This window comes from Glycine max, chromosome 8 (assembly GCF_000004515.6).
Source record: "Glycine max cultivar Williams 82 chromosome 8, Glycine_max_v4.0, whole genome shotgun sequence".
Taxonomy (NCBI): Eukaryota; Viridiplantae; Streptophyta; class Magnoliopsida; order Fabales; family Fabaceae; genus Glycine; species Glycine max.
The window spans coordinates 13417122-13432635 of record NC_038244.2 but is presented as its reverse complement, the minus strand read 5'-3'; the positions used below and the strand labels follow the sequence as shown (position 1 = coordinate 13432635).

The 15514-nt window shown below is 27.8% G+C and overlaps 1 protein-coding gene across 1 annotated transcript; it reads left to right on the top strand.

The window, feature by feature from the left end:
* Positions 1-12927: 12927 nt before the first annotated feature.
* On the top strand, positions 12928-13832 carry LOC100806044 (auxin-responsive protein SAUR71). The gene has a single exon (XM_003532883.5). It carries the CDS (start codon positions 13201-13203, stop codon positions 13615-13617), a length of 417 nt encoding a protein of 138 aa, XP_003532931.1. The 5' UTR covers positions 12928-13200; the 3' UTR covers positions 13618-13832.
* The last annotated feature ends 1682 nt before the right edge of the window (positions 13833-15514 follow it).

Sequence of the window (15514 nt, the reverse complement as noted above, 5' to 3'; positions counted from 1 at the left end):
TTACTTAAACCAGTACTGTTAAAGGATAACGATATTAACAATAATCATAATGATTGTAACAGCACACAATTTTTCAATTTTGTTCTAGTACTGTAATAATGTACAACCATACATATTAATCATCAGAATTATTAATGAACAACTCATCCACAATTGATTAAAATAGGATGTAATGAATTCTTTGATTAAGATAACATTGTAGGATTATTGATTCGATTAAGAAAAATAATATTTATAAGAATAACAAGCAATAATAATACTAGTAATAGTATTATTATGAAAACTGGTTCTTCAGAAATTCAAACCAATGATTGGTGCCCAACATGGCCATTCGTGGTGCCGCGTATAAACAATCCCAACTGTTAAGAGCCATGCACAGCTTGCCCAGCACCGCCACGTACCTAGCTAAGTTGTGGAGTCATCTTGGTTTATTTTAATGTATTATTATAAGGGTTTTGTTAATAAAAATATTAAAATCGTTGGTAAGGAATAAAAGAATTAGAATGTTGAAAAATAAAGTCTTTTCATATATATATATATATATATATATATATATATATATATATATATATATATATATATATATATATATTAAAAGCTTCATTAAATATTTTATTTTAAATTAAAGAAATTAATATTTAAACTATAGTTAAAAAAATTAAAATAAAAAAATGCTAAATGTCTAAATCCATTAAAACATACCACTTTACTTCCATGTTATTCCTTTTAGACCTATCTGCCAGACTCTATTAGAAGTAAGAGAAAATTAATTAGCTTTCAGTTTATGATTTAAGTTACCTTAACTTTCAGTTTAAATTAAGTCAAAATTATTTATGAAATAATTTAAGTTTATATTTTTTAAAAACTTTATTACTCAAAAATATTAAATTCTAAGTCATTTGAATAGTTTTAAAATATTAATTATCTTCTTTATTTCAAGTAACTATCAATTTTATAATATCCAAATAGGTCTATAAACTAAGTCTTATTAAGGGTTAATAACTATTATTATTATTATTATTATTATTATTAAGGGTTAATAATCTAACCCAAGGAGTAACTAAACATTTAGTTGCTGCATTATAAGATTGACTTGGTGGATGAAATTTGAAGCAAAGAAGGAGGGAGAAATTGCGAGTTTAATAAATATTAATAAATTAATAACTAATATTTGTAAATTAAAAAAAGAGAAATCATTATTTTAGGATTAGTAAAATGTGCTTTAAAATAAACAGGGATGAGAAACATTGTCTGCCTTATATATGTTCATAAGGCACAATGTATAAGAAACTTTTCGTGATTTTCGATAGATGAACCAGGTTGGTTAGAGTAAAAATTACTAAGGTATATAAAGAGATTCATCGTTGAACTAAATGAATTATATTTTGAGATCTTCTTTTCTAAAAGGACAACTTGACAAGGCACAATTTTAATATATCATGCACATTGGAAAAAACATTCTTTGATAATGCACTTAATAGTGTTATGAATGTTACATGTAAAATAAAAGACAATGAAAAGGTAAGAGTTACTCTAATGATTAATTAATCTTAAAATTAGATTATAAAGAATAAATGATAAACATAAGAAGTAATTTTAAAGAATTATTCTTAAAATAATATATATATATATATATATATATATATATATATATATATATATATATATATCATTTGTTAAATTTAATAGTTCAAAAAATTAAAATAAATAAAAATTAAAATATTTTTCGCCAATATGTAATTTAGTTTTTATTTTTCATTCTTGTAATTTTTTTACTTTAATTCTTATAAATTATATTTGTTTTACTTTGTTTTTTTTTCATCAATCTTTGTCACAAAAATAATGACATGATAAACATACTAATGCTTTTATCATGTCATGTCATAACTTGATGACATCATCATGTCATGTCAGCATTAAGGTGTCACTCATCATCAATTTACAAGGACAAAAATGAAATAATATAATTTACTAGAACTAAAATAAAAAATGACGAAGGACAAAATGTTTTAAGTTTAAATTACATATTATAATAAAATAAATGCTTAAATATTATTATTAACACATTTTTATCTTTATATTTCTTCTTTCAAACTCTTTTTCTTGTCCCTCTTTTCTCTCTTATCTTTCTTTGGGCTTTACCTGTCACGGTCTTTCTTACATCCTTCACTGTCTTCAAACAATTGCGGTGGTGACGATAGTTATAGGGAAGGTGACAATGGTGACAGTAGCAATTGTGGTGATAACAATCAAAATATTTGTATTACTAATGATGACAATGATAATAATGATTGTGAAGACAATAATGATAATGGTGATAATTATAGTAATGACGACTACAGTGATAACGACAACAATAATGACTTTGATGGTGACCATAACAACAATATAATAATGGAGATGACAGTCCAATAGGATGGATTTTGGGAGAGGAGAATACGAAATCACATACTCATTTATGTTTGGGTATGGAAATGAGGATGGATTTTGAGAGACAGAAAAGAAAATCACATACTCATCTTCGCTCATCCCGTTGTCATGTTTATGTGACACTCCGTGCTGACGTGACATAATTAAGTCACATTTTGAAATTGATGATCTTATCATTTTATTTGTCACATCATAATTTCTGTAAGGAAGACTAACCATAAAAATGAAAAATAAAATAAACATGATAAAAAAAATGCAAGAAAAAAAACACTAAATTATAAAGTAAAAAAATATATCCAAGGCAATACTCACACGGCCTGAATTTAATGTTGACCCAAGGCAACACTAAAATTAGCATAGGCATGGATAAACCCTAACATTAGCGTAGCATTAACGTAAAACCTAACTCTCACAACTTGGAACTGAAATGGTCCACGATAAATTTAGCGTTAACAATATTTTGTCACTTAGTTTAAACTAACATAAAATTTAACTTCAACCGTTTAATGTAGGTAGATATATAACTAATATAACTATACATCTATGTTAACTATATTTTTACGCACAATATAGAGTTACAGTTAGCATATTCTAACAACACTCACTACTACTATTAAGAAGGAGGAGGTACATATATAGTGTACATTCCTGGCTTGGTTGCACTTCTTGTGACAACTTAGCCTTATTAATTAAAATCCTTTTTGCAGTGAAAAAAAGAAGGAGGAGGTACATATATAGGGATGATGTACTTTAATACTCACTATATATGTCATATTGCACCTATTATCGTCCTCTCTTAATTGAGGAGTTACCTAACATTTTATTATTCATTTTGATTTTTTTCTTAAATATTAAATAATTAGAGTTTATTTTCAATTTTATATCCTACAATAAGCAAATAACACTCAATGTTAATTTAATGCACAAATCTCTCATAGTAAACAGGTTTAATTTTTTGACACAATCCTTCTGATCGACGAACTTAATTCATTGTAGTAGATATTTTTTTTCATTGAAAGCTGGTAAAAAAAAGAAGGGGTCGATGACTTGGAAATAGGCAGTTAGCCATCTATACTAGATTAGTAAAAAAAAAAAGTGAATTTGTTGGACACAATATTTCCGCAATGGCATACTATCTTATATAATCCTCTCCCTTACAATAAGAGTAGTAAATATATAGAATGGATTCTCCTCGTAAACTTGAATCGTACATCTTATCGGTTCTTTAAGTCTTTATGCTAATTCATCTTTATCATGATATAACTTATAGTTTATTCTTCAAAAGATAAAATAGACAAGCCACGGTACGTAACACTAATATAATTTTATTCCCAAACTCAACTTTTTCACTAACTTATCTTTTTTGGTTACAAAGTACTCCAATTTAAAGCATTAGACTTTGTTTCATGAATTTATGTCATTACACAATCAAAATACATGAATAAAAGTGTATGCTGAAGAAGAGTCCGATTCTCAACTATATATGTTGTTTTCATATATTGTTTTTGAACTTTCAGTTTTAATCAAGTTGCAAGTGGCCACTAGATTTATGAATTTATGCTTTTCAGGATATAAAATTCCAAGCTACAATAAAAGAGCAGATAATACTCAAGCATATCTTGGGCAAAAGAAACTTTAGTCGTAATCACCCTCAAAAGTGATTAATAGATAAGAGAAAAGCAAAACCCTAAAAAATGAAAGAAGCCAAAATCCTTGCCAAGCACGAAGTCAGACCGCACAAACGTGCGCAATTGGGAGCGTGTCGACTATCTGAAAAGAACAAGAAAAGTGGCTTTTATATATATATATATATATTATGCTTTTAATCCTGAATGTACAATTTGCAAAAGATTGATGCCCCTTTAATTTTCATGACGTTTTCCTACTTTATCTAACAAATACTAAAACTAATTATTTGACCTTAAAAAGGAACTATAACAACCCCATTGTTGTTTAATTTCTCATATGGTAAAAATAAATAAACAAAGAAAGAGATTCTTACTATTTTTTCACACAGTCTCAACTTAATTCTAAAATAATCTAATTTAGTTTAATTTATTACGTACAGAATTTTGTTAATTGGCTGAAATCAGGGTATCTTTCAACTAATAATTAATGACTAATCTTTCAAGACGTACACTAATATTCATTTAAGAGACTTATAAGAATTTATTGCTCATTAGTAAACAAAATCAACTCCTCTAAAAAAGAGAGTAAACACCATCAACTCAGAATATAGAAATTACTTTTATTCGATTCAAATTCAAACTTGTTTACTATTTAAAATTTAAATTGCACCTTATGAATTAACGTAAAATTAAATTGATAATAAAAGAATTAGTCATAAATTAAAACATATATTTTTTTTAAAGTATCTTGTGTTGTGATTATGAGATTTTGTACTTGGACACCCAATAGAAGTGGAAAAAAAGAAGAAGAAAAAAGTCAGAGGAGTAGGAAATGATAAAAGGAGAGACGTGGAAAAAAAAAAGAGATGCCGATTTATTATTCGAATAAGCTGAAAATATTGCAGTCGTTATATTAACAATATAACACCTCTATTACAAATATATATATATATATATATATATATATATATATATATATATATATATATATATATATATATATATATTATAATACATCTAGCTCTCTGCAATAAAAAAAATAATTTGGCTAAATTTATTAAGAGTTCAATGGCTAAATTATATTAACCTGGTTTATGCGACAAGGGTTTAACATGACTAGCTCAAAATTTTCAATCTAGATATCCATTTTTAGCAAAATTTAGGGTGATTTGATTGAAATACATCAAGGTAGGGCAAAGGTGTTACAATTTTCCTATAAATTTACCAGGGTTGTAATTAATTATATGATATTTTATTTTGTAAAAAATGAGCTAATAATATATAATTATTTGATGATTCTTAAACTCATTAATAATGTTATTAATTGTTTAGGACTTTGGAAACCTATATTACTATAGAATTTACTTTTAACATCGTTTAAATAACATCGATTTTATAGAAAATCGATGTAAACCAAAACGCAGTGGTATAATCGTAAATAGCATTATTTCGTTAACATCGATTCTCCGAAAAATTGATGTTAACGTGAGTTGGTTAACATCGGTCCGATGTTGTATTGTACTATTTATAATTTTTTTGTGCTTATGGCAGTTCACTCGTCGCTCCCTCATGCTTCGTCTCCCCCACAACTCATCTCTCTCACGAACCCTTTGTCATTCTCTCTCTGGCGAAGCTGAAATCATTGTCGTTGACGGTGTCTCGCTCACGGTGTTACTGTCACTGTCACTCTCGTGACGTTGAAACAACGCTTCGCTCATGGTGAAACCACTGTCATGTCGCTCATGGTGTCATCACTATTGGTTTCACTGTCGCTCACGGTGTAGGTGTCACTATCACTCCCGCTCTCACGGTATGTTTTTCTCTCAAAGCTTTTCTCGACAGTGAAATCATGGTTCTGGTTGTTTTGGACAATGTAGGCCTTTTTGTGACAGTAAAATCAGTGAAATTTTACTTTGGTTCCGTTTTGGTTGCAAATTAACTTAGGTTTTGTTCTGCATGAGTCTGGTTCCTCCTCATTATATTAGTTGCATGGAATAAGCTCCTAGACAAGCATGGTGCATAGTCAGTTTATGCATTGATCAGTTAGTGGATTTAGATGATTTGACAAAATCTACTTAATGTCACATTTATAGTGTAAATGAAGTTTATAAACAATGGATGAAGATCAACAGAACTGGAATGAAATGTTTAACACAATGATGAAGATTAACAAAAAGGCAGAGGAAATATTCAATACTATACATGTTATGGATCAAGTTAGAAATTTTAAGACTATTATCAAATAAACATGACATGATATAACATATTTGCTTATATTACTTTGCTTGTTGAATGTAGCCTTATGGTGAAGTCAATAGGTCATTGTAAGATGGAAGGATGAACTAGACCCTACTTAGCATCTATTACACTCTAGTGACAACGTGCATTCTGTCACATATAATCAACATTTGATGAGCCTAGCTCTACTAGTTGGATGGACAAAACTCAAAGAATTTTATGGACTCATTGGAAATCATTAGGTGACCTTGACCCACTGGAAGGAGACTATAGAGTGTATGATAGTTTATCATCATCATAGGAAGACTACAAAAATATGAAATAGATGGAGAAATTTTGCACAATCACAAAATTTGCTTACTGGAACTCAAATTATATTTGAGTTCTTAGATGCAACTTCTAACTTTGTTTTTATTTTGGCTTTGTTTGTAATTAAAGTACATTACTACTCTACTATTATCAATTTGTAAATTTTTGTTTATAAGTTTTCGTGATATATTTTTTGAAAAATATTGGAACATACCGAATATATTTATGGTATATTTTGTTTATAAATATTTATAACTACTCTTGGTGCATGATATACTTTTTTTTATAACTTTTGGTGCATGACTTATTTTATGTGTTTTTCTACAACTTTGAATGATAAGTTGTTATATGAATTAATTACAGGTTGGTAATTAAAAAAAGGATATTAAAACAAAAAACAACATCGATTTTTAGAAAAATCGGTGTTGTTAGTAAACAACAACATCAATCTTTAGAAAAACTGATGTTGTTTTACTAACAACATCTAAAAACCGATGTTGGTGAGAAGAAAACAACATCGATTTTAAACAATCAATGTTAACATTGTTAAATTAATGTCGATAGTTTCAACATTAGTTAATAGCGGATGTTAAAAGTCTTTAATAATAATTATAAAAAATCTATTTTCTAGTAGTGATAATTTTGATATGTGTGAAAAACAATGCGTACTTAATCATTAAATTCATAATGAGAGGTGTAGGGTTAATAAATAGTGAACCATATTTTCCTCACGTCATTCAATTGTTCTCTCTAGGGTTTGCTTTTTTTTTTAAAAAAAAAAAAAACCTTAGTATTTAAAGTATTTGATCAAGCAAAGGAAGATTTGGCCTCACGATGGCAAGGATTTGTGCAATGCGATAAATTCCAATACTTTAATCATGTCATTAAGAAGTAATCAATCTTAAATATCACTAATGTTCTAATTCATATAAAGTATGTGTCATTCTAGGTATACATTTTCTTACAAAAAGATCTCAAAAACACACACACACACACATAAGATTTTATTGTTATAATTTTAAAAATAAATTATTTTAATTGTTAAATAATTTAAAATTTAATAATAATTAAATAAAAAACTCAAAATTATACATTTAACTGCAAATATAATTTAATTCTTAATTTTTTGTTTCAATTTATTTACTATTTATTATTTTTAATATAATATTTGAATTAAGAATAATTAATAACTTCATATGTAATTTATTTAAAAATACATTAGTAAATTAAAACTATAAAAAATGGTGTGAAGATTTCTTCAAACTTAATAAAACCTGACAAATGGAAATGAGTATTATAATTTTAAATTTATCTCTTTTAAATCTAGATTGGTCCTCCTTTTTGCAGGTAAAGGAGGAGATAGTCAAACTTGTTCCTAATATGTTCCTTTGTCATGTCTAAATGTATGTTTTAAAATAACCCAATATCAATTTTAAGATTTATGAAAAAAAAAAACAAGAAATCATACACAAAAAATGGAGTAGTTCTTTGCAAAGGATTTATAATTTTTATATCTTTTAAATATTATAGTAACAATTAAAAATTGTTGCTATATTAATTACACATGAAAAAAATATGGTTAAGCCAATAAATATTATTTTATACCAATTTTTAACTTTCATTATATTAAAATTATTAAGAGAGTTGATCCTAAACAAATGAAAAAAAAATTGAATTAACCAATTTTAAAAGATATTTAAAAAAAAAGACGCCAAACTGAATTTAAAAATAACATAAAATATCAAATGTATAATTTAGCCTATAATGACAAATAAAAATTATCATTATGTTAATCACGCCTGCAAAAACACTATTAGATTAGCAAGTATTATTTTATAACAGTTTTTAACCATTATTATATTAAAATTATTATTAAGAGCATGGTTATATATCAAATTCTTATAAGTTGACTTGATTTCTATAAGTTAGTTCGTATGTAAATTTTTATTTAGTAGATTAGGAGTAAATTTAATAGATTTTAGGTAAACCAATAAACCCTTAAGTTTGTTATTGAATCAATGAATTAATAAATTAAAAAAAATAAATCAAAATACAAAATTTTCAAATTATCTTTTAATATATTTAAAATTAAGTACCTCCATTTAATACAAATGGGATAGGATTGATGGATACGATACGACTCTTATGTGGAAAGAAAAAGGAGTGACGGAACTGTACTGTACTGAAACAAACTACGGATACGGAATGGGACACCTACAGTCCTTCACGTCGCTAATTGCTCTCTCATCCTTTTCTGCATACACGCTGCTGCCTTTCACTCACGTTAAACGCATTTATTCCTCTCTTCTTTTCTTTTTCTTTCTCTGTCTATTCATAACCTACATTTACTTTTTTTTACTATAAACTGATTATATCATTTATAATGCCAGATTACATAACAATTTTAATATGTTATTTCTTATCTTTCAAATTGACATAAAATATCTTGTCACAAACTTTTAGTATGCTTGGTAAGAGGGAAAAAACATGAACACGAATTTATTTTTGTTCAGTTAAAGAAATTTTTTTAAAAAAGGAATGCAAATGTTGATTTTTTCGTGGTCTTTTTTATTTTTTCTTCGATTAGTTTTTTCCCTCTTTTCATTTTATTTCCTTCAAACCAAATACAGGTTTCTTACAAATTACAATGTTATTAGACTCAAATTGATTAATAAAATGGACATATGGAAACGTTTAACAGATGTTATATTAAAGTCTTTTAGTTGTCCATGCCAAAGGTTAAGACTTAAGAGATCCATCGATATAAGTAAAGCTGGCCACGAGTTTTTATTGATTTCTATATATAGTGTTTAAAACAAACAAGCAAAATTTTCCCTCACAAAGTCCACGTTTTTTTTAATAACAATTAACAACTTTATTAGATTCAAAGACTATTTTTAAGCTAGCCTTATTCAATAACGCTCTAGAGACTAAGTTCTTAAATGCATATAACACATTGTTTAAAGCTAAGACTTTATCCAATTCCAAAGTGTGTTTGATAAGAATTTATCCTTAACCTCAACCGTAATAGTTCCCGAGTTTCCTATTTGAAACTGGATTCTTCGACATTTTCCTCGAACTCGGGAAACAACCCTTTGTTAGCTCATATGTGTGCAATGACGGATCCACAATATAACTATAATATGAATGTACATTATAATTTTTCTATATAATATGAAATGCATCAGAAAAATAATTTATAATATGAATATTGACCCTACAAAATTATTTTTAGTTTGATCTTTCAATTAGATATTTTTAACATTCTTTCAATTCTTTGTTAATGTGTATTTCACATATTATACCGCAACAAATAAAAAATTTCTCTCTTAATCATTTCAAGCTATATTTCTTTTTTCTTTATTTGCATATTTTAATTTTTTAACCTTTCACTCTATTCTCGTTTATCTCTATTTTTCTTTTACATTTTAGTAGTTATTTTAATAAATTATCATTAGTTAAAAATAATACTATATCAAAATTTAAACTTGCTCATTATAAATCTAAAATTTAATTTATTTACTTAATTTATTTAAAATTTTAATTATAACAATATAAATATTTAAAAGTTTAGTTTGATCTTTTATGTTTAAAAATTTTCACTTTGTTCTTATTCCTGTTGTTAGATCATGTCTCTAGTAAAAGAGACATAATCCAAAAACATTCAAGTATAAAATGTAATATATTTTTTCTTCTAAGTCTAGTATGAGTTATATAATAATATCATATTTGAATTAAGTTGTTCAACATCTAAGTTCATGAGTTTTGGACAAGTTGACTCTATAAGAATAAAACATATAGTACACAATCTCTCAATCTCAAGTCTTGAATAAGTAAGCATGAAGAATCTAAGATCGAGTAAGTCATATGAGAAAGGGACTAAGATCAAGTGGGAAGGTCGATTTATGAACAATGAGGCAACAAATTTGATTTTGCATCTTTTAAAGGGAGAAAACTGCTATTTAAATAGGTAATTTCCTTATAAATTAAGTTGTGTCTATTTCAATTGTTGAAACACATCCCTAATACCAACAAATTAAAAGCTCAAACTCAATTGGTAGATAATTATGTGCCTTAAGCATATAGGAATTGGTCTCATGACTTTCGACCACGAAAATATATTATTTTCAAAAAAGAAAAAAGATGTGTCTTTGATTTTTATATCAAATTAGATTAATATTTATCCCTTTATATAGTCATCTAGTAAAAAATGTTGTTTTATTTATTTTTATTAATTATTTAAATTAGTATCCAAATTTCTTTAATTAGCATCCAAGATAATGAATATTTTAAATTAATATTAAAATAATTAGCACATATCACGTACGTTACAATAATACCTCTAAATATAAATATAAATAGTATTTAGTTGTCTAAAGTATATGTTAAATATTTATTTTATTATATAACTAAAATTTATAATAAGTAAACATTTTTAAATATATAAATCATATTATAACTAAAATTCAGAATAGATAATTTTTATTAAATACATAAATTATATTTTAAATTTAATATAATCAATTTATATTGTGATACAAGGTTATTTTTAATTAATAACAATTTTTATAAATATTAAAAATTAATTAAAATAAAGATAAAAATGAAAGATTAAGACATATGAGAGGCTAAGATTTTTTAATAAAAAATACTCTCGTTAAAGAAAAGCTCTTAAAATGCTTATATTTTATAATAAAAATTAACATAATTAAATATAAAAAGCATATGCGCTTAAAACTTTCAGTTTAGTAAATCTCATTAATTTATTTAATCCATACTCATGATTAGTATATCATTATGTCCAATCTGAATTGAAAAATATTTAAGCATATAAGTAAAAGTAGTCTTTAAATTCTCATTTTATATTTAAAATATTTACAGATTAAATTTGATTAAATAATCTCTTACTCTATTCATCAACCAAACCATCTTAACTCAACATTAAAAAATCTAAAGTTTTCTTCTCTTATAATCCCAATCCCCCCTCCTTTAAAAAATATGTTTTTTTTATTAGGCTTCTTTTAAATATTTTATTTCTAAATTTGTAAAGTTATTTTTGAATCTAGTCTAATCACTGTTTCCAAAATATCCTAATTAATCAACTTTAATTAAGTGAAGAAGGTAGAGATACTAGTTTGATAAACATGTAAAGGTAGGGACGTAGGGTATTTATAAAGGAGTTTTAATATCCAAATCAATACATATTTCAACATAGTAACAAAAATGGAAAGAGAATCTATATGGTGGTATGAGAGGTGTCAACATTTGTAGAGTTTAAATGTGGTTTATTGATGACTTTCAAGAACCCTGACATGGAACATGTGAACTGGCTGTTTAGTTTCTCTACTTCCAACATATTAGCATGTTTGGTCGAGTGGTGAAAAGATAAACGCTAATAAAAACGTGAAAAGTTAAAAGTTATATGAAGTAACTTTGTTATAAACATGAAAACTTTGATGCGAGATTCCTACAAAATTTCAAATTGACACAAAACCAAACATAAAGTGCAAGTTAAACAGTGATTGAATCTCCTCCACTCGAATACACTAGGCCAAAATCTGTCCGATTGAGCCTAATTATGTAGAGCCAAGACTATTTCATATGGAGCAGATTGTTTAAAATTATTTATAGAAATAAATATTTGTTTTAATAAAAATAAATTATTTTTTAATATATTTATCTAAATTGTTTATATTTTAAAAATAATTTCTTATTTATTTTAAGAAATAAATCCTTTTTACTTATTAGATTAATCCTATTTATTTTTTTAAGTTTAAACAAACTACATTATCTCCATAATTATCCAGCGCGAGGAGGAGTTCAAGCGGGGAGAAACGTGGTGTAGTATAACAATCTAAAAAGTAAAAAAAAATGTACCCAATCTTAAAAATAAAATGATTTATTAACTAAAAAGTAAAAATAAAACCAAAATCATATTTTAATCGGTAAGAATGAAACATAAATAATAAAAAATTTATAACAATTTACCTCCTATAGTAAACTAATTGACATAATATCATTGGTATATTCAATCTAAACTGGTCTAAATAAAAATAGAATAGAAGAAAAAATAAACATAGAAAGATACCCAAAAAATTGATCAGCCAAGCCATGAATAGGCATACCATATCCAGAGGACACCGGTGCACGTTCCCATCCCAGCCTCCCCTGGCGTGGTAATCCCAAAATCCACTGCAAAACACATTGAGAAAAAGCAAACAATAAATTCATTGCCACCATAATAAATAAACAAAATAAACCCAAGCACAGCCTCTGGCAGTAGTATTTAATAAATCACACTTTATATGAATTTATTTATTTTTACTCTCTCTCTCTCTCTCTCTCCAATTGTACCTGCCAAGTACGCTTACCTGTACCTGCCAGACTTCTGGCATCATCACCTTTCCATTAGAATCCCCCATCCCACCCTTGGCGCATATATATACCCCTCTCACACTCTTCTCTTCCCATCATAACTTATTCTCTTGCTCACTCCTCACCCACCCCACCCCAACCAAACCATATAACAAACGCCATAGTTTCCTTTCTTTTCTCTACTGTTTTCTCCAAATTAATACAACCCATTTTCCTTCAGATGAAGCAGCTCATCCGCCGCCTCTCGCGCGTGGCTGACTCCTCCAACTACACGCTCCTCCGTTCGGACTCCTCCCAGGCCTGCCACCACCGCCGCCCACGCGCCGAGTCCTTCCGTCTCTCCGCCCCATCCAAGATCCGCCGCTCCTCCGCGGCGGTGGTTCCGGAGGGGCACGTCCCGATCTACGTCGGCGACGAGATGGAGCGCTTCGTCGTGTGCGCCGAGCTCCTCAACCACCCCGTCTTCGTCAAGCTCCTCAACGAATCCGCGCAGGAATACGGCTACGAGCAGAAAGGAGTGCTCCGGCTGCCGTGCCGCGTCTTCGTCTTCGAGCGTGTTCTCGACGCGCTTCGTCTCGGACTCAACGCGCGTGACATCGCCGAGCTCGTAAATTTCTCGCCGGAAGAGTTTTCCTGAGAAACAAAGCAAAAAAGAAAATACGAAATCCGTTAATTGGCGAGATCTTTTGCTGGTTTTGTTTTTTTTTTTTTTTTTGTAAATATACTACGTTAGGATCTTGAGGAAAAGAAATGAGGCACAATGTTAGGATTTGTAGTTGTTTTGGGTTCTTTTTTTCTTGCTGTTGTTCGATTCAATGCTCTCTCTTACTGTAAAAAGGGAAATTTTTTTCACTCTGTTGATTTTTGCGACCAGAGAATTAGAATCTCTCTTTCGAATTTTCCGTTTAGTTTTTTTTTTTTTTTCTGTCGATTTCAAGGGAAACTAGCGGAAAAGGGACAGAACTGGAAATTTTAGCCGCGATAAAATTCATGCCGTTTCAGGTTTGGACTGTGTAGTGTGAATTATTCACTGTGAAGTTCATGAGTGAAATTTTAACTTCTGCATTTATATCTCCTAACAGTGGTTGATTCCAGATCGGATACAACATATTTGCAGAAGTTCATGAGTCATGTGAGCTTAGTTTTTTTATTTGTTTTTTCCGTTGGGTTTATTATAATTAAAGAGTTTATAAATCCAAACTTGTTATAATTTTATAAGTTAAACAAGGAACTCAGCATGATTGGATTTATTCAATTAATCAAATTAGCAGCCAAGCTATAATTGAATAACGAATTCATTTATAAAGCGATCCACAATAACAATAATTCACAAAGTTACACATTTGGCATTACACACATAAAATTACATGAATAAATTTTTATTTTTTTTCATCCTAAAAAGTAAGATATCCTCACAATAAAAAGTCATAAAATTGATCCTCTATGTTCACATATTCAAGAATCAAAGCTATGTTATATACTCAAAAAAGATTACTTAGTCTAAGTAGTATCTCTTTTTGTTTTTTTTTTTGGTAAAGTTTAATATTTATTTTAACTTTTTGTAATTAACTTACTCTATATGGGGGGAAAACCAAGAGAAGAAAGAGGCATGTTTTGGGTTTGAAAATGGCAAGGTTTGGATGTATTAAAGTCATGATTGAAGGTAGTGGCAGGTCAGCAATGTAATTGCCGTGATATTCGGTGGTGTTTGTTTTGGAATCACTAATCCGATCCACGAAGGTGAGGGGCTATTTCGTTGTTTTGTGATTGCATGGAGGGTAATTTCGTCATTGCATTGTGTGTACCCTCTCTAGAGAAATCAACAATGGCATGCGGTCTTTGGGTTGGAAAGAAGGTCTGATTCTTGGTTCACTTTTTTCACCTCTTAAGTAAAAAAAAACTCAAAATTCAAGTAATGGCTTAGATTTAAGAGTTTACTTTAATTCACAAGAAAATAAATTTTATCATCATTTATTTGATTATTATAAAATTTTGAAATCAAAATATTATACAACACAATCATACAACTTTGTTAAAAACTTATTACACTAAGTTAACAACAATATTTTAATTTTTACACAATTATATAACTTCTGTTTTTTTTTTCTTCTAAAATTATTTGTGTTATTTTAGTATCCGGACGCTTTTGTCTCTACTAATTGGTCCTAGAAAAAGGTAAAGTTATTAGCAAGTTGCATAATTTTAATAAAACAAACTTGTAAACAAGTTCATAAATTTGGGAACTAATTGCACATAAATGAAAAAAAATTCAAAGATTAAAGCGACACAGAATATCTTTTAGGAAGGAAATTGTATATTTTCTCACGAAAAATTTATAGAAAAATATTAAAAAAATAATATAGTGAAAGAACGTATTTTTTTCTTGTCTAAATATATCACAGAAAAGATTGAATTGTACACAAATATTATTCTCTAGCTACAACTATCGATCTTCAAACTTTTCACAACTTCTTATCACATATTGTTTTACCTTTAAAATGTAAATTATTTGATGCTTTTCACATAAATATTAG

Coding starts and splice junctions, on each gene's coding strand:
- LOC100806044 (XM_003532883.5), top strand. CDS start 13,201: ATGAAGCAGCTCATCCGCCGCCTCTCGCGCGTGGCTGACTCCTCCAAC.